This window comes from Hydra vulgaris, chromosome 12 (assembly GCF_038396675.1).
Source record: "Hydra vulgaris chromosome 12, alternate assembly HydraT2T_AEP".
Taxonomy (NCBI): domain Eukaryota; kingdom Metazoa; phylum Cnidaria; class Hydrozoa; order Anthoathecata; family Hydridae; genus Hydra; species Hydra vulgaris.
The window spans coordinates 31,678,482-31,705,444 of record NC_088931.1 but is presented as its reverse complement, the minus strand read 5'-3'; the positions used below and the strand labels follow the sequence as shown (position 1 = coordinate 31,705,444).

General features: G+C 28.2%; 1 protein-coding gene across 1 annotated transcript; it reads left to right on the top strand.

Moving 5' to 3' along the window:
* Positions 1-6,865: 6,865 nt before the first annotated feature.
* On the top strand, positions 6,866-26,804 carry LOC100198912 (uncharacterized). The gene is made up of 4 exons (XM_065812923.1): positions 6,866-6,992; positions 9,541-9,619; positions 22,445-22,549; positions 26,560-26,804. The coding sequence occupies exons 2-4, from the start codon at positions 9,544-9,546 to the stop codon at positions 26,757-26,759; spliced, it is 381 nt and encodes a 126-aa protein (XP_065668995.1). The 5' UTR covers positions 6,866-6,992; positions 9,541-9,543; the 3' UTR covers positions 26,760-26,804.
* Positions 26,805-26,963: the final 159 nt, after the last annotated feature.

Genomic DNA, 26,963 nt, shown 5'->3' with positions numbered 1-26,963 from the left:
TTTAGTTCTTTAATTTTTAATTTACTAAATGCCCACAAAATTTGGTCTCATTGTTCCAACATTTGTAAACAAACACTGAAAAACCAATGTGTTTATACATATATATATATATATATATATATATATATATATATATATATATATATATATATATATATATATATATATATATATATATATATATATATATATATATATATATATATATATATATATATATATATATATATATATATATATATATATATATATATATATATGTATATATATATATATATATATATATATATATATATATATATATATATATATATATATATATATATATATATATATATATTAATATTTTGTTTTGTAAAATTTAAACTATATTTTATTATTTATTGATATTCAGATACTATTTTGTTATGTAAATATTTAGAGTATGCTTTTATTTATGATAAAAAATTCAAATAATAATAAGGGCAAACATTCGTAATATTATATGTATTAAGGAACAAATTTGTTGTAGACGGCAGCCAATAAAAAATTTTGATGAACAACTTAATTTCGCTTTATCGTCGAAATGGTAGCAAAAAGTTGTATGTCATTAAATTCAAAGCTTGACAATAATACAAATATCGATAGCCAAAACTATGACGGACAATCGTGCAACTCCGTGGTAAAGATATTTTCTGATTGACTAAATAACAGAGGACGAATGGCAGATTGTAGTAAAGGCTATTTTGGTTACGATAATGCAATAAAAGCCAAACCTAATTTTTTATGACTTACGACTTATTGCAGTCACTACGACGATATAGGTGATAATATTCTATCTTTCACTTTTTGTCTACTTTTCAAGTTTGTCGTGTTATTTTTTTATTTAAAAATCTAATCACTATTATTTTTATTAATTTAATTTTAACTTGTTGTACTTACAATTCAAAAACCTTGTATTTAACATTTATGTAACATTCATCTTTGATATTAAAATAACTTGTTGTATTGAATATCCAAGTGACTTGTGCTGAGACGCAATGCGTGATCTGTGCTAAACGCAGTTGTGTTAAATATCCTAAACGCAGTTGTGTTAAATATTTAAACTACCACTTCTAAGCGCAGTTATGCTGAAATGAATTCTTTGAATAAAGCATACGACTTCGGATTTAAAAAAGATTGACACTAGCACAAGTTGGACATCTGCGGTTCTGCTTGTGAACAGAACCTTATTCAGGTTGAAGTGGGATTTTCGTGTATTGACAAACTTACCGCCATATACTCAGTTTTCACGCAAATTAAAATTTGCAGCATTAAAAATATAAGTTTAATTGCGCCGGTGAAAAATATTTTAGAAAGAAGATCTTTTAATAGTGCTACGCTATTTAAATGCGTTATTGGTTGCCGGTTATTAGTTAACCAACTGAATAAAATTTATACCATGTGATAGAACAAATTTTTATATACAGTCAAATGTTTTGTCAATAAGATTCTAAGTCGTTTATGTACCTAATTAAGCAATTAGAAACTAAATCATATAATGAATTACAACTTATAATTGCTAGTAGGAACGCGCTTACAATGAAGTTTTCGTTTTTTTGCTTTTTTTTTTTTGTTAAAATGTATTCCAAACAACTCACAACCATTGTCCAAAATTCACGTGTAAAGATAAAAACGATGTACGTGAAATGAAAACGAAATATTAATCTTGAGGAATCAGATTTTGATGTTGACAATGATGATAACCCTGATGATATATAAACCCCAATTCCTTATGTATTGGTCAGCTGATGTCTTGCATAACTCACCTATTTTTTCAGAAGTTATGTGTCAAAACACATTTAATTTTTTCTAAATTTTTACATTTTAACAATGATTCCAGTTATAATAATGATAATAAAAGTCGTGATCGTCTCCATAAAGACCGCATATTAAAATTTTGAATAAAAAATTCAAAACAGTGCACAGTGGACCAGAGGTGAGCAAAACCAACTTTTATACTGGAGTAACTTCTTTTTGCAAATGTAATCAAGAAACCCCCAGCACTCTAAAACTGATATAATTTTTTTCCCTACTGGATTTTGAGCTCAGTATATCAATTTTACTAAAAAAATGCCAATATTTTATTTTTCAAATATTGGTGAAAATGTAATAAATCATGTAAAAATAAAATATGAGAGAAGCAAGACAACATTTCAATTTCTTAAAAGTTTATATTAGTCCATTGACATCATTGAAAAAGAAGAAGAAATATGAAAGTTTATTTTTTATGCTTTTTTTCAAAGTGTTTTTAAATAAAACCCCTTAAAATGCACAACGTTTTTTTTAACACTTACCTTTACACAAGCCGAAAAACACTAGGCCGCACATGTGATCTAATTTAAATTACACTCTCGTATATAGATAAAAATTTACAACCAAATTTTCTGAGCTCAGCTGAGCGCAGTAGGTGCTAAACTTTTTATTATAAATGATATCCAATAGTAGATTTTGCTTTAAAAGCTGAAGAAGACGCATAAAGAACAGTTTTAATCATTTAAATCTAGTTAAAATCTTTTTTAAATAGCACTTTTAATGTTATTGTGAAAAGTTATGGAACATTTTATGAAAGAGGAAGGAACAAATAAAAATTTAGAGGCTGGGAACAAATGAACCCCAAAGTTTCATCCCTCCCTCACTCCAAACGTGCAAAAAAAAGTGTGCAATGTGATTGGATAAATAAAAACTATCAAGTTTTGTTGGAGAATGCTCATAGCGGAGGGCATTAACATCATTGTTTTGTTATATTTATACAAAAATTCATTGCTCACAGCCAATAGAAATTGATATGAAAGTCCCAAAAAGAAAGACAAAACTCATCATTTCCAGCTATTCTGCAGCCAGCAGTCATAACAATTCTAAAGCAAAAACATTGATGCAATGAATTGCTTTGATTTTTTGATGCACCCATGATCAATAACAATAAATCAAAGAGGATATTCAGCTTATCGATTAGTTATTAAGCAGAAATTTTTTTCTTGCGATTCAATGTTAGCTACTACAATGCTTGTGATGAGACATCACACTGCGTGGGGCAATTTTACATGCATGATTGATTAAAAGTTGTTTATAATTGTAAAATTAACTACGCTTTACAAATTTCAAACTTTTTATTCAAAAAAGTTTTCAAATTTCTGTTCGAAAAAAATAAATCAGAGATCAAGTTAGGGTAATTTTACTTTTTTTTGTTCATTATGTACATTACCCTAAAACACCCGCTCACTCTTTTATCTGCGCTTAAGTTTTGGACTTAAAATTCCACCCTTATTAGTAATATTCGGAAACTTTCAACTTCAATATTGATTTTAGCCAAAAATTTGGCCGAAACCGAAAAACAAAAATTCTATTTCTTGGTTTCGTAGAAATTGAATTATAGTTCAATTTTAATCAAAATTTTGGTTCACACGGTTACCGTTATAAGTCAAAGCTTTATAATTAGTTTAAATAACTTATTTTTGATTTTCTGTGGGATCATGACAGTTTACCATATTTGTATTTTAACTTTTTAAATCAGTTTTTAATTACAAAAATTAGTAAGTTGAAACCAAGTTAAAGTTATAATTCTCAAATCATTAAAATGTGGAGTCATTTAATGAATAACTAAAAATGATAATTTTAGCAAAAATTATTCAGTGCTGCAGTGAACAATAAAAAATAATCAAAAAGGAAGTTATTTGTGGAAACTTTTTACCATTACAGCTTGTAATTTCAAACATGCAACTTGTATTTTAGTTTATTTCGTCTAAAATACAATACTTGTATTTTAGACGAGCATAATCTTCAATAAATTATTGGACTTTTATCTCATTTATGAAAATGATACATACAGCATACTTTAAAAAGTTTTTTAAAAGAAAAATTGTGTTTATACATTTGCTACACTTCCGAAAAATATACCAATCTCAGAAAAACTTATTAACTTATAAAGATGAAAAAACAAACTATAACTTTGTTTCACATCAGATCAAAGCGGCAGTCCTCTGTCTATTTACAATTTCCAGCTGTGTTAACAAATGCTCATAAATTTATTTAAACTTAGAAAAAGGTCGGAGGTTTCATGATCCATAATGGATCTATGGATTAATTTTAAAAATGGATCATCCATTTTTGAAATTAAAATCTTTGACTTACCACCTTGCTCAATCGTAAGTAATCTAGGATTTTAACGTATCAACATAAAACCATCATTGTGTTGAAAACTAATATTGTTGAAAACGCAGAATTTTTTTCTCTTCTTTGATGCAAAATATCATTACACAGTCACAAATTGCATGGTCCAATAATTTAACTTCCTAATCGGCAAATAAGGTTTTAAACAAGAATCTAGAAAACTAGTTTCTAAAAACAATACTTATAAATAATGCCTTTGAAACAAATATCTAAAGCATTGTTAATATATATATATATACTTTTTAATTTTTATTATAATAGTTGTAATAGTTATAATATTGTAATTGTAATATGTAATTGTAATATTATAATATGTGTATACATACAGCAAACAAGGAAAATACCCCACTATAAACAACCAATTTTACAAATATTTGTTCCAAATCTTTTCCACAACCAGAAGTCTACTTTTAAAATTAGATATAGCTACGATAAGGATGGTAGATATAGCTATCATAAGGATGGTTAGGGTTAAGGAAAGATGGTTCCAAACAAGTCGATATAACAAAATAAAATCAATGATTTAAGTAATCTTTCATTACAAACAACAATGTACGAGGTGTGTTCAAAAAATACTCGGAATTTTAAAATTTCGCGTTTGGAGTGTCCAATTGTCAGTTGTTTTTTTTGTGTGTTGGTATACATGCCCCTAAAGAATGATTAAATTCTCAGTTATATTCATTGTTTATTTTTTCTGTGGTTGTCGCTAAGGTTTGACGTGTTTTTATAAGCTCGGCGATTTTTGCTTGTTTAAAAAATGGAATAATTGAATCAAAGTTTTTGTATTAAATTTTGCGTAAAAAATTAAATAAAGTGTAACAAAGAGTGTGAAATGTTGCAAAAAGCCTATGGTGAGTCTGCTATGAAAAAAACAAGTGTTTACGAGTGGTATAAGCGTTTCCAAGACGACCGCGAAGACGTTAAAGATGATGAACGCTCTGGTCGACCCAGCACGACGAAAATGTAAAAAAAACGGAAAAAATGGTTATAAATGATCGCCAAATCACAATAAGAGAAGTTGCTGATGAAGTTGGCATATCAATTGGCTCATGTCATAACATTTTTTCAAATGTTTTGGGCATGAAACGAGTGGTAGCAAAATTCATTCCAAAACTGCTGAATTTCGACCAAAAAAACTGTCGCATGAACATCGCTCAGAAGCTGCTAAATGACGTCAACAACAATCTAAGTTTGCTTGAAAGGGTCATAAATGGTGATGAAACGTAGGTGTACGGTTATGACGTCGAAGCCAAAGCACAATCGTTGCAATGGAAGCACCCTGAATCACTAAGGCCAAAGAAAGCACGTCAAGTTCGATCAAATGTTAAGGTTTTGCTTACTGTTTTCTTCAATTTTAATGGCGTAGTTCATCGTGAGTTCTTACCATAAGGTCTTACAGTTAATAAGGAGTATTAATTCGAAGTTATGCGACGTTTACGTGATGCAATCCAAAAAAAACGCCCTGATTTATGACAAAACAATTCATAGCTTTTGCACCACGATAATGTACCTGCTCACTTGTCTTTGCTTGTTCGTAATTTTTTGGCCAAAAACAACTCCGTAGTCATCCCCCAACCTTCATATTCACTAGATATGGCTCCGTGTGGATTTTTCTTATTCCCAAAACTGAAGAAAACCTTAAAAAGCCGTCGTTTCACAAGCATAGATAACATTAAAAGCGCATTGCTGAATGAACTAGAGGCTATCCCAAAGATCAAGTTTAAGAAGATTTTCAAGGATTAGCAGAAGCGCTGGCACAAGTGCATAGTATAAAATGGGAACTACTTTGAAGAAGCCAACATTAATGTAGAAGAATAAATAAATATTTTAAAAAAAAAACGAAAATTCCGGGTATTTTTTGAGCACACCTCCTACTATACCTAAAATATTTAAGTACATTGAGCAGCAATTACATTTAGTTTGTTTAGTGTTTTTGTTGAAAACTTTTAAACTTTGGGTTCAATTATCTCATTTCAACATATTTTTTTTATTGGCTCGTTTGGCGATAAGTCGTCAATATGGACCACATTAAGTGGGCCTCATAGTTATACCACTTTATGTAACATAATCTTCCCAACTAAACAAGTATTGTCAGCCCATATTCGGGAACGTATTTATAAGTAGAAAAGTTTGAAATTACTATATAGTTTATGATTAGTTTATAATCCTATAACCAGTGTTGCACACATGTGGAACAAGCAATGCCATTCACATAATTGCCACTTAATGTGATATAATATTTTATCAAATACGTGAAAAAACTGTGGCTATCATATGGACCATATATATAAAGCACATGATCTTATAGCATTTTAAATTTTAATCAAATTATAAAGAAGTTTTCTCTGTAGTTTTTGTTAAGTTTCTTTAACCAAAACTAAAGAAACAAAATACAATAAAATCTAAAGAAATTAGAAATATAAATAAAAAAAGTATTTGTATAGAATAAATATTTAGAATACTTAAAAAATATAAGAACATAAATATGTTATATTTATTTTAAATATTTAGAACATTTAAAAAACATATTACACAAACAGAATATAAAATTCAATATCGGACAAGATAATGAACAGAATTCTTGAAGTTTTTAAACTTGGTCTATATTTTATAAAAATTGTATTTTAATGTTACCTAATATCAACTGCGCATACTATTCTAAATATGGTTACGCTCCATTGCATTTGTGCGGCGTGTTTCTCAAAACAGTAGTTTGGCAAACTTAGTAAACTATCTTGCTGAGAACGAACAAAGAAAGACCTTGGTGAACAAACAAAGATCATTGTAAACGAGCAAAGATCTCGGTGAGTTCTTGGTTATCTTATATTGAACTTGCAAAAGTACTAAACCGTTTATTTGCATTAAATGCAAGAAAAATTACTTTAAGTTACGGTAGCGTTAGACTAGGTCAATAAAAAGACATACCAGCAAGATCATAAAAACATAATTTTTTTTTTTCAAATAAAAATATAATTGTACTGTTAAACGTAAAAAAAACAACACGATTTTAGGGGAGATTTAGTCTGTTCGTAAACTCTCGTAAAACTAATTTTCATATTGTCTCAATTAATTTAATTGTCATTCATATCACTACTTATCTCCCTTTATCTCTCTTACATTACTTATCACTCATAATCTCTTTTATCACTAATAATGTGAATTTACAAAAATTGCAACAACAAAAAAAAGAAAAGTTTTCGAAACTGTACAATTGTATTATATGACCACTCAAAAAAATTTAAGAAATAAAAACAAGCAGTTAGAAATATATTTGGAGCTGGTAGAGCTATTTCTTGTGAACCTCTCTTACATAAACTTGGTTTCTTAAATATTTTCAAATTTAACGTCCATTTTGTTTAAAATTTCATGCATAAAAAAATATAATCAATATATTTGATATGCATTTTATAAAATCTTTGAAGATTTTAAAAGATTTTATATAATCTTGATTTTATATAAACTTTATTTAATTTGAAACTTATTTTTAAGAAATAAACCATAATAATGCAACAAGACTTTCATTAAATCTCTTTTTAGTACCAAAACCTCATTCAAAACTGAGTTCATATTTAATTCAGAATCACGGACCAGTATAATAGAAAAGCTTTCCAACAAAACTGTTTACGAAATTTTTTTTCTTAAACAGTCTAAAATTGAATCAAAGCACCATTTATTGCACACTGATTTTGACTTATTTTGTTATAAAAATTTCTTTTAAAATAGATAAAATCAATTAAAAATAAAAAAACAAAGTTATAATTATTATTAATATTATCCAAAATCAGTTTTTCTCACATTCTCTTGAAAAATGCTATTCATCAATTAATATGATCTTAAGGCGAGTTTCCACTCATCCGTTTTTCTGAGGGAACGGGAAAGAAAAGGTAAAAATCACGTGAGCATGCGTAATAAAAGTTTTAATTTGTCCGAAAGAAAACTGCGCATGCTCACGTGATTACTTTTCTGTTCCCATCCGTGTAAAAACGGATGAGTGGGAAACTCACCTGTAGTAGGCATATGACGTATTATTTTGTTTTTAAAACGTCTAAAAAACGTTTTTAAAAAAAAACTTTTTTTAGACGTTTTTTTTTTAAACTTTTGCCCACGAATCGCACACTCAAATCTTATTTCATTCATATATTTTTGTAAATATCTATTTATTTACTTTTTTTTTCTGATTATATAATAAATTTAAACAGTTTCATACAATAAAAATAAAATAAAAAAGCATAACCTTGTTTTAAATAACAATATAAAGAGAAAGGTATGGATGATAAAACAACAAAACCTTTTGAGTCCCTTCAAAAGATTGTCCTTTTCTAATTTTCTAAAAGCAACACTTCAAAAGGTTGTGTATCCTTTTCTAATTTTAGGAAACAGAGTAATGCTGGTTTTTTCACAATTCTAAGACAGTAATTTAACTTTAAACCAATCATTACAATTTTTTGTTTCGATTTTCATTGCTTCAAACAGTAACTTTGTATCGGAGTGATTGACAAACAAGTTAGTATCAAATGAAGTGGATATTTTATTTACAAGTTCAAGAATAACCTGTTAATTGATTTTCGAATAAGATTGTATTTAGTATCAAGTAGTTAAAAATTCTATTGTAAAATTCCCTTTTATATATTTTTCATTATAAATATATAATTAAAAAAATAGAACAATAGTTAGAGACAGTAAAGAGAAATTATTTTTTTTAAGTTCGTTTGAATTTTAGCTGTTTTAATTTATCAGAAAAAATACTTTTCTCATAAGAAGATGCTGTTAAATAAAATAAAGGTTTTCTAACGCTATTTATAACATAGATAACTACATTACTAGTAATGCCATCATAACCATATGACTTGATACGTTTAATTACGTTAAAAAATGGTTAGTGTTTCTTTAAACTCGTTTTAAGTTCTTTTTTCACTAGATATATTAGAGATTGGTGTTTTCTTACACAAATTATAAACCCATCTCTAATACATAAATTCTCTTATGAGAACAATATTTTTCCTGATAAATTAAAATCAGCTAAAATTCATCCAAACTTAAAGAAAAAAAATCTTTTGACTTTTTCTATCTGTTATACTATTTCTCTTACTTTAAATCAATTAAAAGTTATAATTGAATGCACAATTTAACAAGCAAGAAATGGCCTAAAAAAAAAAATTAAATTTTTAAATTTTCAATATACATACATACTTGTGGCAAAGAAGAAAATTTTTAAAGTTATTAAATTGAAACTTAAACTTACATCCAGTGTGTTATTAAACTTACATTAGTTTTTGTTTAAAATAAATTTTTCTTAAATTATTTTCCGCTGAATTTTTTGAAAATTAATTTGTTTTATTAATACTTAATTAGGTGATGGTTCTTTTTTTTCTTCTTGTTTGTGTTACTACACAAGTAAATGCATTGACTGATCCACTTCCCTACGAAGAAAGTAAGTCCTTTTTTTATAGACAAATAACTTAAAATATATTGTTTTTTCACAAGCTTTTCTACACACACACACACATACACACACACACACACACACATACACACACACACACACACACACACACACACACACACACACACACATACATACACACACATACACTCACGTATTTTTTTTTAGAAGCAAAGATCCAGGGTTCAATGCGAGCTCTGGGCATCTTTTACGTCATATGTAAGGAAAAAAGCTATTCGGTTGTCTTTATATACATTTAAATACCGCAAAGTTCTTTTTTTTATCAAAGTTGATAGTCTGTGTTTAATAGTTCAGTTAATTTATTTCTTCAAAGCTACTCAACTTACTCTACAAGACAGGGTGACGCATTATTTAGGTTTTAAAGAGAACTGTAAGACTTTAAAAAATGGCTATTTTTAATCAAAAGTTTAATAAATTGATGAAATATCAACACTTAAGAAGTACCAGATAAAAAAGTTATAAATATCTAAGAGAAAATATCAATAATTTTTTTACTTTTTTGCTAAAAATAGGTGCCCAAGCATCTTACTCGACTGCTACCTAACAATCTTTTGTTGCCTATTCTGTTACCTTTCTAATTCCCTAACTCTCATCCATTAAATCTTTTGTAATGCGATGCGTAGAGAGATAAAATTGTACAACTTGTCTCTATGCTTGACTAGCTCCGCTCTACTCTACACTTTGACTGACTTTCAAAAGACATGGGTAACTGACTTTCAAAAGACATGGGTAACTGACTTTCAAAAGACATGGGTAACTGACTTTCAAAAGACATGGGTAATAGACAGTCTTAAGTTGAGCGTCTAAATTAGCCAGGTTTATCTTGCTCTTTAGGCTTTTTTTTTTTTCTTTTTCTTTATTGCATGAAAATTTGTATACAAATATATAAAGTTGAAAAGTTTACAATTGAAGATTACGTTAAAATAATCATAGAAACTAAATAAAAAAATAAAGAACGCGGAAACTCAAAGAAGACTTAGAGGTCTTGTCATGAGAACCGTTAAAGTTTGCGCGTCAATAAAAGTTGATGTAAACTCATACAATGCGACTATTGCATAATTTATTGGTAATAAATATAGTATTTGAAGTTTTCCTTAAATTAACTTGAAATATGGTAGGCTTTACTAGGATCATTATTCTTTGGATTTTTTTTATTTTTTTATTTTATTTTTTTCAGCATCTTCTTTTCAGTATTGCACAATTTTCTTGACGAATTTTCATTTTTCTTCAAAAATATTATTTTCTTCAAACTTTCGTCAAAAAAAAAGCAACGATTATATAATAAGTTTCTCAAAAAAAAAAACTTTCAAGAATGAAACTAATTACAAAAATTATAAACGTGTTTTTGAGAAACGTATTTTAGTGCGGCCGTGGCGCAGTGGTTGGAGCGCTTGCTTTATAAGCAGAAGATCCAGGTTCGAAACGAACTCTGGACAAATTTTCGCGTCACGGTAAGGAAGGAGGCGTGAACTTCCTGGTTAAATGCACTTCCGCGATGCTCTGTGACAAGACCGTTAGGACTTCTTGGGGCACCTAAAATAAAATTTAAAAAAAAAAAAAAGAAATGGTTATTATAAAAATCAAAGAAATATTACTATACCGAGCATTTAATAAAACATAAAAATGATCCAAAAAATACTTGGAACATAGTTAAGGAAGTAATTGGCACGAAACAAACTGACAAAAATAGTCTTCCTATAAATCTAAACATTGAAAATAAATCTATTACAAATAAATCTTTAATTGCTGAAATACTTAATATTTTGTCAGTGTAGGTTCCACTTTAGCGTCGAAAATAGAAATTACTGAAGTAAACTTTGAGTCATATTTTAATCCTAATAAGACCTCTAAGATGGATAATTATGAAATTACTGAAAAGGAACTCTTAGATGCAGTATATCTTTTAAAACTAAACAAAAGTGTGGGGTATGATAATATTAGTAGTAATGTAATTAAAAAATCGATAAAATACTTAACAATCCCTCTTTTACAAATTTTTAATCTATCTTTAAAACTAGGTATTTATCCGAGAAACTTAAAATTGCGAGAGTCATACCTATTTTCAAATCAGAAGACATATCTAAGAAGAAAATCCATTTGGTTTTATCAATATTGAGAGATAATTTATTTGTCTTTAACCAATCAGAGATTTTAATTAATTCGTTGTTCATATTTTATAAATAGATAATTTATGTTTTTGTGAGATAAAAACAGATTTGTGTCATCTCGAACATAATGGTCATTAAGTTTGAGGCTTTATAGAGATCATTGATGTAAATAAGAAATAGTAAGGGTCCTAATATTGATCCCTGGGGTACTCCACATGTTATATCAAGCAAATTTCTATGCCAATTTAAATCAACGTAGACATATTGCTTGCGATTACTTAGATAGTTTGTAATCCAATTTAGAACATTACCAGTTATTCCATAATATTGTAACTTTTTTATAAGAATTTCATGATTTATGGTTTCAAATGCCTTTGCTAAATCTATGAAAACTCCCAAAGTATATTGGGAATTTTCAAATGATTCAGTTATACTTCTTGAAAACTGGATAACTACATGTTCCGTAGAATTACTTTTTTTAAAACCATATTGGTTGATATATATTATTATTTAATAGTTGATTATATATTCTATTATAAAAAATTCTTTCTAAAACTTTTAAGGAAATGGAAAGAATGGATATAGGACGGTAATTACTAATATTAGTTAAATCTCCTTCTTTAAATATTGGTATAACCTTTGCTATTTTTAATTGGTTAGGAAAAATTCCTTGTCTGATGGAACATGAAAATATCCTAAAAAGAATATTTTTTAAGACATCATATGAATTAATAACAATGTTTCCATTGATATTATCATGGCCAACGGCTTTGTCAGGTTTTAGTATTTTAAAAGCACATTCAAATTCATCAAAAGCCAGCTCAAAGGAGTTAAGAAGTGATGTTAGGGGGAAAGAAAGATATTTTTCATAAGTATTAGTTGGTTGAATTTTTTGGCTAGGTTTTGTCCAACAGGTACAAAATATTTATTTAGTTCAGCAGCTATCTTTTCTTGATTAATCAACCCTTCGTTTATTTTCTTTCTTTTGTTCGTTTACTTTCTACTGATTTTAATTTTAAATATTTAGTATATAGTTTTTGTTTAATTTTTGAAGATTTTCTTAGTTCCTTGGTAATCCATTGTGATTTGTTGTTTTTTGGTTTAAGATTAATTTTTATTTGTGGGAAATTTGATTCGTATATTTCAAAGAATGTTTGAAAAAAATTGTTGCAAACTAAGTTTACATTATCTAGAAAATTAATACGTTCTCAATGTAGTAAATATAGTTGTTCCTTAAATGATGTTAAATTTGCTTCATTAAAAATACGTTTAATGTGATATTGGTTTGTATGTGGCAATATTTTATTAGTGGTAATAATCGAAAAGAATATCGGAAAATGATCTGAGATATCGTTTTTAATAATGCCCTTTTGTATATTTTCATTAAATAAATCATTGGTTATATTATCTATAAGAGATGTTGTTAATTGAGTGATTCTAGTTCGTTTATTAAGGTGGCACACAACTGAAAACAAGTTTTTTTGTAAATAATCAAAATTTTGATTTTTTTTTTTTAATGACAATTATTTTATATTAAAATAAAAAACAGATAATTTTTTTTTTTAAATAATTTTATTATCCATAATGGCCAAAAATGGGTTGTAAAACATGTGTTTTTAGTAAATCTTCAAAACCTAATAACTTAATTTTGCCTCAACTACTGAAACTAAAATTTTGAACATAGCTTCCTAATCATATTTCACCCTGTTTGACCGTGGGAATTTTTATAATTTAAATTATTTCATGAAATATTGCATTTCTAACAAAATCACCTAATATATATATGAAATATCAATAAATTCAGCACTATAAACATCAATATTTCACTTTCTATAACTTTTTATGAAAATTCTGAGGGTTAAATGAAGTATTATATTATGATAAACAAATCCTGAAAATTGTATTATGTAATTCTGTTTTGTTAATGAGAAAATGTGTTTCAAAGTTTAAAAAAATACATATCGAGAAAAAAGCAAAAATAAGAAAAAAATATATAACAACATAAAAATTATCAAAATCCACCAGAGATGTAACTATCAGTTGTTTCTTTTATTTGCTGATCGTCTATGAAACCTTTTTTAACTGCTCTTATTTTTTTTCTCTGCATTTTACTTTTATCCGTTGACTTTGACTTCATATGTCGAATTCTGGCTTTGTCAACTTTACTTGACGAAGCTAATGTAACAATTCCACTCAAGCCAAAGTATTTTAAAACTTCTAATACACCATTAGCACCATCATTATAATGCAGCACTGCTGAGTATGTTCCCATTTCAATTGTAGACTTACTAACAAATGTGTGCTTTGGTACGCGAGACCATATAATAGAATTTAATGCTTCATTGGCATTTTGCGTCGTTCCATGCAAACATTTAATTAGAAGATCATCAGCCTGAAGATCCTTGATGATTGGTAAAATAAGATTCTTAATCCAGATAGGTATACATGATTTTGATTTGTAATTTGTATTATTTAGAGCCCAATATTTGCACCAACTTGCCAATCCTCTTGGGCAAAACTGATGTTGCATTTGCTGGTTTTCAAAGTTGGTAAAATGAAATAAAATAGCATAAACTGCCTTTTTCATAGCATACAAGTTGTTGACATTTTGACGAATGGCCATGCCATAATAGTTTTGCATAGAATTTATACATTTTTCTGTTAGGTTACCTCTACCTGATAAAGGTGTTTTAGTGCCTTTGTGTGCTTAGACTAAATTTCTAAGTCGTGTACCCAATCTTTTTTGCACATGACCTACACATTCAAGTTTTATTGGAGTGATGTCAAAATCCTGGTAAGGGTTTGAGTTTTTGACATCTTTGAATGAAGAAGTGTCTCCATCACCTAGAAACTCTTTATAAATTAGATTATTTTTTTTAACCGAGCGATTAAAAATTGTTACTGCTCCTGCAGACTCCATACTTCCAGACGAAGATTTGTGATTTATTTCACATTGATGATCAATTATCCAACACTGATATTCTGGAGTTCCTTTTTTACTGTTCCACATTTTACAGCCCATGCAGTACTTAGACAAAACTTCAATATCAATGCATTTATCCCCAGAAATCGCAGTAACTACACCGTGCAATGAATTGTGACCGCGTTTCTGCCATGTACCATCAATTGAAACTCTTACACATGGTATATCCTGAGCAATATCAACTTTTTTAGAGTCCTTAGTCGCTAATAACATACTTTTCTCTGAAGCACTTTTATAAGCTACCATAATAGTTTTGTTTAATTTTTGAAATCCATTTTCAGATATACATTTTAAGTTCATGCAAGATGAAAATGTTTTTATAGCTCCATAACCACAGCCTACTTCTCGAAAAGCTATTATTGCACGAATATTAACATCATATGGTGAGTTAGCTGTTACTGCATCAAATTTAGCATTTATTGATTTGTTTGATGAATTAAATCTTTTAACATAATCACAGTGTTCACATTTTAATTGAAACAAATGTGCAAATCCTTTTCTACTGGAATCAACATCTGTTAAAAGTAATGGCTGAAAGCAGTTGTTGCATGCAGTTTTAGCTATAAGTTCTTTAAGAATTGAAAAATTAATAAAAACAAAATAGTTATCTTTTCCAGAATCAAATGTATTCGAGTAGTTGGGTTTGATTTTCCTTTCACTAGAACAGCTACTTGCTGCTTGAGTTGTGGACGATGTCATCGTCGATGATAAGATGTAAGAAGAAGATGATTTTTTATTTCCAACAACACCATTCCATTTTCGTTTTATCCTTCTTGATAAATTTTGTTTAGTTTTATTTCCTTGTTTATTCATTTAAAAACAACTTTATTCCAACTAAATTGAAATCAATTTTTAAATTATTTGGTATAAAATGAGAGAAAAGTTACAGTATAAAAGACTAACATTAACAGATTAAAAACACTCTTGTTCGTAAATAAAATTTTGAATTATGACTTTATAACTGAAAACTAACAAGAGTCTGCGTATAACAAATTAAAACCAAGTTTGTGATGGTGTTTTACTGTTTTGAATTCAGAAAAACTCCTATGACTGATGGTTGCTAAGGCGTTGTTAGGGAATTTATTTTCAAGTGTCATCTACTAAAATGATATTAAATCAACTTTTATATCATTTTTGAGACTAATTTTTTTTTTATATGTTCAAGGAATGGTTATAGAATCAAAATACCCAAAAATCTAAAAATTGATTTTTTTCAAAAAACTTGCTTTTTTTCAGTTGTGTGCCACCTTAATTAAGGGAATGGATCCGATTTCAAATAAAACATTATAAAACATTTTAATTTTTTTTATGACGTGATATTCGAAGCAATCGAGATTAAAGTCTCCTTATATGTAGATTTTTTTTTCTTGATTGCATTTTTTTATTATATTGTGAAATAGAAATGTACTAAAATTTTCAATTAAGCCAGATGGTGGCCGATAGCAACAGCTAAGTAAAAATTTTTTGGTTCTTTTGGTTAAGATTTCAATAGTTAAAACCTCTATATTGTTGTCAGAAATACTCATGTCATGCCTGATAAAAAATTGTAAATTTTCTTTTATGTAAGTAAGCAAACCTTCTTTGCGTTTTTTAATTTTTCGCGCTAATGGTATCAAATTAAAACTTTGCAAATTAAAATTAGTGCAAGCATCCTCATCATTGTACCACGTTTTGGTTAAGCAAACTACGTTAAAAATTTTAAAATTTTTCTCAACTATATTACGAAAATAATCAATATTTTTTTTAAGCTTCTTATGTTTAATTGCAAAGCGTTTAAATTATCAGGTTCAAGAAATTCTTTTATTTCGTTGGTACAAAAATAATTGCAAGGTTAATACTAAGAAGAAAAAAATTGACAAAAACTTGATAATATGGTAAAATGCTTCCTAACATTACATTACCTTAAACTCTTAACATCATTCATTCTTCAGTAACATTACATTACCTTAAACTCTTAACACCATTCATCCTTTGGTGACATTACATTACATTAAACTCATAACATCATTCATCCTTCGGTAACATTACATTACCTTAAACTCTTAACATCATTCAGCCTTCGGTAAGACTCAATAAGTAAAGCATCTTTGTATATAATCAATAACTTTTGAAAGTAAATATTGAAGAGATTTGACTACCTTAAAATGTAAGAAATATAGACCATTATAAATATCAAAACAGTATTAACTACAAATTTAAGGAATCATATGCCATTAATAATATTAACGGTTTTCAAGATAAAATCAAAAATTTTGTATAAGTTTCTAAAATTGTCCTTTGTTGTGACATCTTTCTTATCAGTATTTTTTGCATTAATTATTTGATTCTAAAATATCAATATAATGATGCTTAATACCCAGCAAACATTCTATATCATAATTTAAGTGGATAAATATAGACATCTTGAGCGGTCCACTCCACTATAGTCTTGCTCACGGGTTACTAAATGGACCAATGGTGGCAACCGCCAAACGTTTCTAGCCAATGACTAGCCACTATATCACATGTTAGAATGTTATTGACTGGCCACTCATAAGGGATGCACCATTAATGTTCCAGTAAGTAACCGATGAGCAAAACTCCAATGAACCACTCAAAATACCTATATAGGTCCACTGCAAATCTACTACAACAATGTTTGCTAAGTAGCCTTGTTTCATAAAAATTAAAAAAATCATTCGCTTTTTGAGAGAAGTAATGTAAAATATTTGTTAATATGAAAAAAGAAGAAAAATAAACATCTTTAAATTCCCATGGAACAATTTTTCAATCATTAAATATAATAGATAGTAACTTTTAACAGAAAACTCATATCAATAAAAACTCTTTAAACAAAATTCATCGTTCGTATTTAGCATATTTAGAATAAATGGACCAATTTTTTTAGTCTTTTTGTCCTAGTTTGTAAATTCTGAGTCTTTGTTTTACACACTTTTTAAAATGTTACATCTTGGAAGGAAACATTTTCAGCATATTTTAGCATATTAGTTTTTACAAATTATTTGTTTCGCCTTGTAAGGCGAAATTAATATATAATTTTTTAATTTTTTTTACTGACTGTAGTAAAGTTGACGTCATGAATTCCGGCCCCAAATTTGCTGCCTATTTTTTCCTCTTTAGTTTTAATCTAAATAACGAGTATAAAGTAAAAACTTGCTTTTGGAACGCTTGTGATCACGAAAGTCCTAATCAAAACATAGCAACACTATTTGTTTAGTTGTGTCAAATCAATACAAATACTTTGCTGTCCATTAGATTTTTTAACGACTACAATCAGATAACACCATTTAGTAGGTTGACCCACTGTGTATATAACACCAAGGCCGCGCTTGCAATTTGAAGAGACCAAACACCAAACCTCCTGATAAAAAATGGTTTTAAGAGGAGGAGACAGAATTACTACCGCCTATCCGTTTCTGCTAGAGAGTTCAAAGAAGCTCTTTTAGCTTCCTTGTCGAATGTTGGGTTGGAGCCACCAAGATTTTCAAACATACAAAAAAAGAAAACACAGGTTTAAAAAAGTGATTAAATTGATTTTTCTTGCTTTTTTATATTTGCAAATTCTTTAATAAGACTGTGGTATGATAATGACAAAGGTATTTGTTGCTCAATGGAAAGGGTGTCTAGTCTAATGAAACTTTCCTATCTCATTGTTAATTCAAGATAATTCTTAATTAGTTTCAACTTAGAGAAGGTTCTCTCTTCTGTTGCTACAGTTACTGACATTTTCATTAAAATTTGAAGAGCCATGTAAACCTTTAGATAACTATCAATTTGCTGATTGTTACCGATAAACTACATAATTTCAAACATATTTAGCAATATTGACGGCAATGTATTCAACTTATATTGCATTTTAATTCCTTTTAAATTAAAACTATCATTATGCAATAGTATATTTTCCAGTTTCTTTGCGTTTTGAGAAACAAACTTTTATTATTGAACTTATGAGCTGTCAACAGCTTTCGTTCACAGCAACATTCACAGCAACTTTCACAGCAACGTTCACAGCAACGTTCACAGCAACGTTCGTCAACAGCTTTCGTTCACAGCAACGTTTTTCAACAGCAGATATTGCTTTGTAGATCACAACATTGAAAAATTCTACCTGGAATTTTTTTTCAGAACTTATTATTGAATCATCAATTCCATCATAATCATGTTGAGGTTTTCCCTCCATACTCTTTTTATGTTTGGATGAACGATTAAGAGTGTGATGGTGTAGTGCATTTGTAAGTTCCGTTCAGTCGTCTGGAATGGTATCGTTATACTTTTGCCCAATTTCAAACTTTGGCTAAATATTTCTGCCTACTCATTTACAGTAACCTGTGCTTCCTTAAATCCAGTGTTTCTATACTTAAACAGTTATACTCTTGTATTATTCATTATTTTTGTTAGGTTAATGCAGAGTCCGATTTATTTTATATATTTATAGTTAATTTTTCAGTTCCAATTAAAACCCAGTAGGTACAATAATGTTAGGCCAACGTATATAAATACATCGCAAACGTCGGCTGTTTTCTCCAATGCAAATACAACGTTGATCCGATGTTATTTGTATTATAGTTATGTTAACGAAAATCTTAATAACGTGATCAAAAATAGTTAGCAAAATTACATTTTGGGTTATATACAGTGGATCAACGTTGTGTTTGCATCGAGAAAAGTCATATTTACAAATATATATTTGTATAATTTGTAAGAGTTATTTTTCATCCAAATATTTCAGTTGATTATGGAAATATATTTTGCTAATATATTTTTATCTTTCTTATATAACGAAATATCAAGCCACAAGCAAAACAAACATGAATAATACCTCTTCAATCAGATGCAGTCACAATTTATATGTAAATACTATCTACATCAGCAATATCGACTCATCAATAATAAGTATTAACAATGATGACGTTTATACTTATGCATTAACTGGGCAATCTAATTAATAGTATGAATTGCACATTCGGACGTCTAGTGCAATTATCTGTCCGCTTTCGCTATGCCATCTTTCTAACTCGTCTTCTACTGACTTTCCTTTAACTTTCTTCGTTCTTCCTAAACTCACTTACTTTTGGTCAGCGAAGTGGGTGATGATGCTCTCTAGTGAGCTGAACTTGTCTTCGCTGACCCGGGTATGTGGCCTCTATATGGCAATTAGCCGGACGAAGATAAACCACAATACCAGCAATGTTGACTCAGAGAATAAACATTAGAAATAATAAGTATAAACAAACGCCGTCAGCAATGTTGACTACGTTTATACTAATACATTAATTAGGTAACATATTTAGTAGTATGAATTGTGCGTTCTAACATCTAGTGCAATATCTGTCCGCTTTCTCTATGCAATATTTCTAACTCGATTTCTTCTGAATTTCACTCTAATTCCTTCGTTCTTCTCAATATCACTTACTCTTAGTCTGCGAAGCAGATTATGATGCTCTTTAATTAGCTGAACTCGTCTTTGCTTGCCTTGGTAATGTGGCCTCTGTATGGCAACTAGCCGGAGGAGGATAAACCACAATACCAGCAATGTTGATTCATTTAAATGGATGAAATATATATGCATAAGTACAAATATAGAAGTTATATATGCGTATAAATGTATAATGTGTATCTATCTGTAAAAAAAAAATGAAGCAAATTTAATTCCGATAAAAATTAAATACAACGTTGTGCAAACGTTAAATAAACGTTGAATCAACTAAAAATACAACGTTTCGCCAACGTAAAATATAGTGTTAAATTAACGTAAAATATTACGTTAAAAGTTTAAATATTACGTTAAAATATTAAATTAAAAATTTAACGTTGGATCAACGTTGTTTTGTGATTGTTGGCGATGTTGCATTTGTAAGCAAAGTTATATAAAAACAACTTTGGCGGTTGATGTTGGGCCAACTCACGGCGCAACATTGTTTTAAGGTTTTATCAATGTACGTGTGCTAGCTGGGAAGGTCATCTCTGTCTTCATATAACTTTCTTAACCTTATCAATTATCAATCAGCAACAAAAGTTAGTGCAGAAATTACTTATATAGTCACGGTCAGTAGTTCTATAACAATCTACACATTTCCAGACTGTTCTACGTCTTTCTACACATGTCTAGAGTGTTCTGTGTCGTTTTACACAAATCTAGAACTACCTACAAAGTTTCACATTCTACTGCATTAGTCACAACGTTACCATGGTTACGATTTCTAAAACGCAGCAGTATTAGCTCTATGCCAATACCTTATTTTGGTTTTCGGATGACCTTTTTTGAAAATCTAGTAAAGCTGGGTGTTTTTTTTTATTGTTTTTAGGTAAAAATTCATCAATTTATGATACAGGAAATGTAATATTTTAAAAAAAAGCTTAAAAAGTTGTACAGTAGAATCTTGTTAACTCGGAACCCGGATAAGCCCAACTTTTACTGAGTCGGTCGGATTTTCAATTCTCTTTGAACTTTTTTTCATCAAATTATCCGCTTAAGTCGTACAACGTACAAGTCGGACCATTCGCTAACTTGTACTGTTTTTTGGGACCTTCAGCAAAAAACTTCGCTTAAATTTTATTTTGAATTGCATAGAACTCAAAAACCGTAAGGTCTTTTAATAGCACATAAATAATAAACGCATAAAATGAAAAATAAAAATATAACAAAACTTTCAATACTTCAATAAAAATTTCCAACTCTGAGCGCTCGAAAATTAAATACCTGTGCGTCAAATATAATTATATATAACTAAACATTTTCACTGATATATTCGATTCGGTTAAAATTTGATTAAATTTTATTTATTAAAAATGTTGAAGGTTGCAAAAAGAAAGCCAATAAGTAAAACTATAACAGAAAAATACAAAATACTAAAAGAACTCGACAAAAGAGAATCATCTGTATCTAAATCAAAGAAATATGGCATTCCAAAAGCAAACATTGTCTGGATGGTCAAAAGAAAAAAACATAATATATCAGTCAAAAAAAAAAAACTCTGCGTAAATAGTGAAGATGTGAGTCTCCCTAAATGAGGATTTGGATAAAGCATGTTATACTGGCTTTTAAACACCCGACATCAAAACATTTCTGTGTCATTTTGTGTCAATCAATCTCGAAATCTCGATAAGTCAGACATTTTCAAAAAGTTCGTCATAACAAAAGCTTTGTTTAATTCGGACATTCGCTAAATCGGACAATATACATATACCCCTTTAAAATCCGAGTTAACGGAGTTCTATTGTATTACTAATAAATATATGTATATATATATATATATTAGTAGTAGAAAATCACTTAACAAAAATTTTTTTTCCATTTAACACTGTGTTTCATCAACAAAGATTCATCAGAAATCTTTTTTTGATTCTGATGAATGGATTTCTGATGAATCTTTGTTGATGAAACGCAGTGTTAAATGGAAAAAAAATTTTTGTTAAGTGATTTTCTACTACTAATATAATTGCTCTGTTCTTTTAAGAACATTGAGCACTCTATTGTGTAGAATACTTCTTAAAGTTGTTTAAATATATATATATATATACATATATATATATATATATATATATATATATATATATATATATATATATATATATATATATATATATATATATATATATATATATATATATAAACTATGATAATACTTTTTCGTTTTATTAATTTTTTTAATTACTAAGTATCAATATTATCTTTAAACAAAACAAAATCTTTAAATGTAGGTATCTTAAAGCACGATTTAATAAAATGCATGCCAGGACACGAGTTTCAGTGGGAAAAAACTGAACCAGACGGAAATAATTTAAAACTAACATATTCTTGCGCAGGTAGGCTAATATTATTATGTATAATTTTTATTTATTTTTTTGATGTTAATGAATTGACGCCTGAAAAATTGAAAAACTCTTATACCAATCTTTTGGGTTATCCTCTTAACGTCATATTTTACAAATTATAGTTTTGAAAATACGACATCTGATTTTGTTGCTATTGTTCATTCTAAAACTTAAATTTGGTTAAGCAGTGCAAAAAATGAAATAGTTATCAGTTTTATTTATTTATTTTATGAATAAAACGACTTATGCCAATCTTTTTACTACACACGTAACATAATATTATATTATACAAGTCCACATGTATTTTTGTTTTGTTTTGTTTGTTTGATTGTTTTTATTTGTTTGTTTGTTGTGTTTTGTTCTTCTAACAATTAATTTCTGGTAAAACGCTGCTGTACATAATAATAACACGGAAACCTGAAGAGGATCGTCCTGTTACCGAGAACAGTTTAACAACACAAAAATAATAAACCAATTATTTAAAAAAAATATAAAATGAAAAGTAAATACCGTTTACGAAAAGAATACTGATAAAATTTGGCATCTTAAATATAAAATACCGTTTAACAAAACAATAAAAAGTATCAAATATTTTAATTTTCATTTAAAAAACACTTATATAATAAATCGAGATCGAAAGAACTCGAATATATCATCTATTGAGAAAATAACTTTGTTTTTAGTTTATTTATGAAAGTAGAAAAATTTCAACTTTAGGAATAATTAAAATTTAAAACTATTTGGTTTCACATTATTGTTTACTTGATTCCACATTATTGTTTATTTGGTTCCACATTATTATTTATTTGGTTCAGCATTACTATTTATTTGGTTCCACATTATTGTTTATTTAGCTCCACATTATTATTTATTTGGTTCCGCATTATTATTTATTTGGTTGCACAGAAAAACTCCGACATTAGAGATATAAGAGATGTAAAAGATATAAGAGATATAAGAGAATAATGTTGATAAATAAAGTTGTCATTTCTTAGATTATATTTGTTTTTGGGCTTTATTGCATATAAATTTTGAAAAATAAAGGAATTAAGTTATCTTACATTTGAATATGAAGCAAAGTACACCAAAAATCATTTAGTTGTTATATATTAAGAAGATTCATTTCGAATAAAAGAGTATAACGATCTTAAAAGTTTATTAGGCGTATTAGACGCTTCTGTTGCCGTTAAAGAGGATCTAATTGACTTTTTTTAGCACTACCCTTTGCGATATTTGCATAGTTTAATTGGCATTGGGCGTGTGAATAATAAAGTTAAATTAATGTATGCCAATTTACAAAATTTCTTTGCTTTTCTCTTTTCAAAAATCTTTGAAAAACCAGAAAGTATTGGACAATATTTAGTTATACTTGATAATCCTACCCACCCCCTCCATTTTTAAATATTGGTGTAAGAAAATATTCCTTGTTTTATTAAACAACTAACAACCTGAAAGAGTATAGTTTTTATAATGTAAGAACCAATTATAATGTTACCATTTTTTTGATCTGGGCCTATCGCCAAATTTATTTTTTAGCATTTTGTAAGCACATTTAAAACTAATGGAAAGTTCAAAGTTATTAAGTATAGAATTTATGGGAAGAATCAAATTATTTATTTTGTTACTTATAATTGGAATATTTTTTACTAAGCTTGGACCAGTAGTTACAAATAAGTTATTTATTTGATTTTCTGTCTCTTTATGATTATGTAGAAAATCATTATTTTTTTAAATAACCTTTGGTAAGATTTGATTGTCAGTAATTACATTTAAAATTTGCCATGTGCGTTTAGAATTAAGTTTAATCTTCCCTCATAAGTTTGAGTAGAATTTTTTTTTTATGTTTTTATTTTTTACTTTTAAAATGCTTTACGTGATTTTTATAAATTGCCTTATTTTTATCTGTTTTCGACTTTAAATACTTGATATACAATTTTTATAACACTTTGATAATATAATTTTCAAAATAACTTTGGAAGATTTCCTAAGTTCTTTGGTAATCCAAGATGACTTTATACTATTTTTGTTTATGTTTCCTTTGTATTCTGAGAAGTTTGCATCATAAACTTCAAGGAGTGTTTTAAAGAACGAGTTGCAATATTATCTAAAATTATATTGTCATAATATTATATATTAAAGAAGCTGATTTTAAAGTTACTTTTGTTGTTGTTATGTTTACACGCAAGGATGCGTGTACACTAGGATGTTTACACATCAAGATGTTAACATCCTTTCCACCTTAAAAATTTTTCTTTTTCCATTACTTAAAAATTTTAAATTTTTTAGTTTTGTTTATTCAAAATCCATACCATCATAGACAGAGACGTATTTAGGAAAGGGCCAGGGGGGAGGCGTTGGCCCCAGGCGCAAGTTTCGATTTTTTGTAAGCTTTGCCCCCCCCCCCCATTATTTTTTCAAACAAATAATTTTGAAGAAATTGGCTAAAAAAATGACTAAAAAAAAAAAAGAGATCCTTAAAACTATTTCGGGGTTGTACTGCCCCCCCCCCTTCCCCAAGAATTTTTTATTCTGCTTTAAAATATTTATTAACTTTTCAGTGCTTCTACATATAGATGAGAAATACTTCAGAACAATTAAATTGAAACAGAATATGTATCACTTAAAAAAGCAGATACCTGGTGGTCAGCAAGATCTGATGCATGTAGTAGTTTAAACTAAAACTGGAATAAATTAATTAATGCACTGTCTTTTATCAAAGAGGATAAATCACAAAGGTCAATCACAAGATCAAAAGCTATAGGACTAAATTTAAAATTAGACAGTCTTGAAATAGCTTTAATGGCCACATTATGGGGTGATATAGTAGAAAGATTCAACAAAACTAGTAAACAATTGCAGTCAGTTAAGATTGATTTAAACAGTTGTAAGTGTATACGAATCGTTAATTCGATATGTATTAAGGAGAGAAGAAGCAGAAGAAGCAGAAGAAGCAGAAGAAGAAGAAGAAGCAGAAGAAGCAGAAGAAGAAGAAGCAGAAGAAGAAGAAGAAGAAATCGTGACACAAAACATATCGAAAAATACGCAAAAGAAAAAGAAACTTAACCGTAAATTAAAAAAGAGAAGGAGAAATAAACTTTAAATTTTGAGACTCTTTAAGGATTAATACTTATTATGCTATTATTGATAAGCTACATTTTGAACAAGAAAGAAAAAAATTGTGCTATGATGAAGCCATTTTAAAACTTAACTTTTTGTTTCAAATAATAAAACTATCACCATTAGAAATATACAAAAAAGCAGAAATACTTCAAAAAATATATAAAAATAACCTTTCGCCATCATTTGCTAACGAGCGTATACAATTCAGAGATTATTTAATGATTTTAACTAAAAACATAAGACATAAAACTATAATAGATATTTTTAAAATAATCAGAACTGATAAACTTCAAGAAATATATAACTATCTTTAATGCTATACCTACTATAAGTAGATATAGCATTAAGGATATATCTATACTGCCCAACGTACAATTGATCAGCCGAGAGACCATTTCCAGCATTAAAGAGGGTTAAAAATTATTTGAGGTCGGGAATGTCTGGTGGTCGTTTTAATAGGTTAGCAATTCTATTTATTGATTCTGCACTTACCATAGATATCAATTTTAAGACATCATAAACACATTTGCAAAACAAAACTCACGTAGAAAATTATAATTTTTTTTAAATTTAGTTAGTTTAACTTAATATATATGTTTGTACTAAAAATGTTTTTGTTTTTTAATAATCACCTCATATCAAAGTTGACAGTTATTTATAATAGAGGGCGCTCAAAGAATTAGTGTCCCAGGGCGCCAAAAATATAAATACGTCTCTGATCATAGATGACTTAATTCTTTATAACAAATGATATTAGACTAAAATATGTGTATTTAGTTATTATAAAAAAAGAGAAATAAATAAAGAAGTGTCAAAGCAAATCTAAATTAGGCTTGAAAAATATTTTATAAAATGTGTTTAATGACTGAGATTTACATTAGGAAGTGGAAAGCGCGAAAAAGAATATAGTTGTGAGAGTGGATACAAAGCGTCATCAAAAAGAGATGTATTATGTGATCCGGGTCCTGATCCAAATTTCGGAATATTTCGAGGCGGAAAAGATCCAAATGTCATGGACTCAGCAAGAATAGTTTATTTTTGTATGAAAAAGTCTGTGAACAATCTTCCAAGATGCAAATAAATCATGTATTTATATTGTTTACTTATATTATACAAAATAGAACTATTTTTTATATTATTTCTTAAAACTAATTTATGATGTTTAATATCCTAAAGTTAAAGAAATTTATTTTTAAACATTAAGCATGGTATTCATTTGCGATGTTCATTTAGAACAGTTGAATTTAATACGTCTAAGACAGCCTATAAAAAACATTGCAACAAC

What these genes read in the sequence shown, in the direction of transcription:
- LOC100198912 (XM_065812923.1), top strand. Translation starts at nt 9,544, where the DNA reads ATGGTTCTTTTTTTTCTTCTTGTTTGTGTTACTACACAAGTAAATGCA. An exon ending in TCCACTTCCCTACGAAGAAA is followed by an intron (nt 9,620 to 22,444) that starts GTAAGTCCTTTT and finishes CTTTAAATGTAG; the next exon opens with GTATCTTAAAGCACGATTTA. An exon ending in ACTAACATATTCTTGCGCAG is followed by an intron (nt 22,550 to 26,559) that starts GTAGGCTAATAT and finishes GATTTACATTAG; the next exon opens with GAAGTGGAAAGCGCGAAAAA.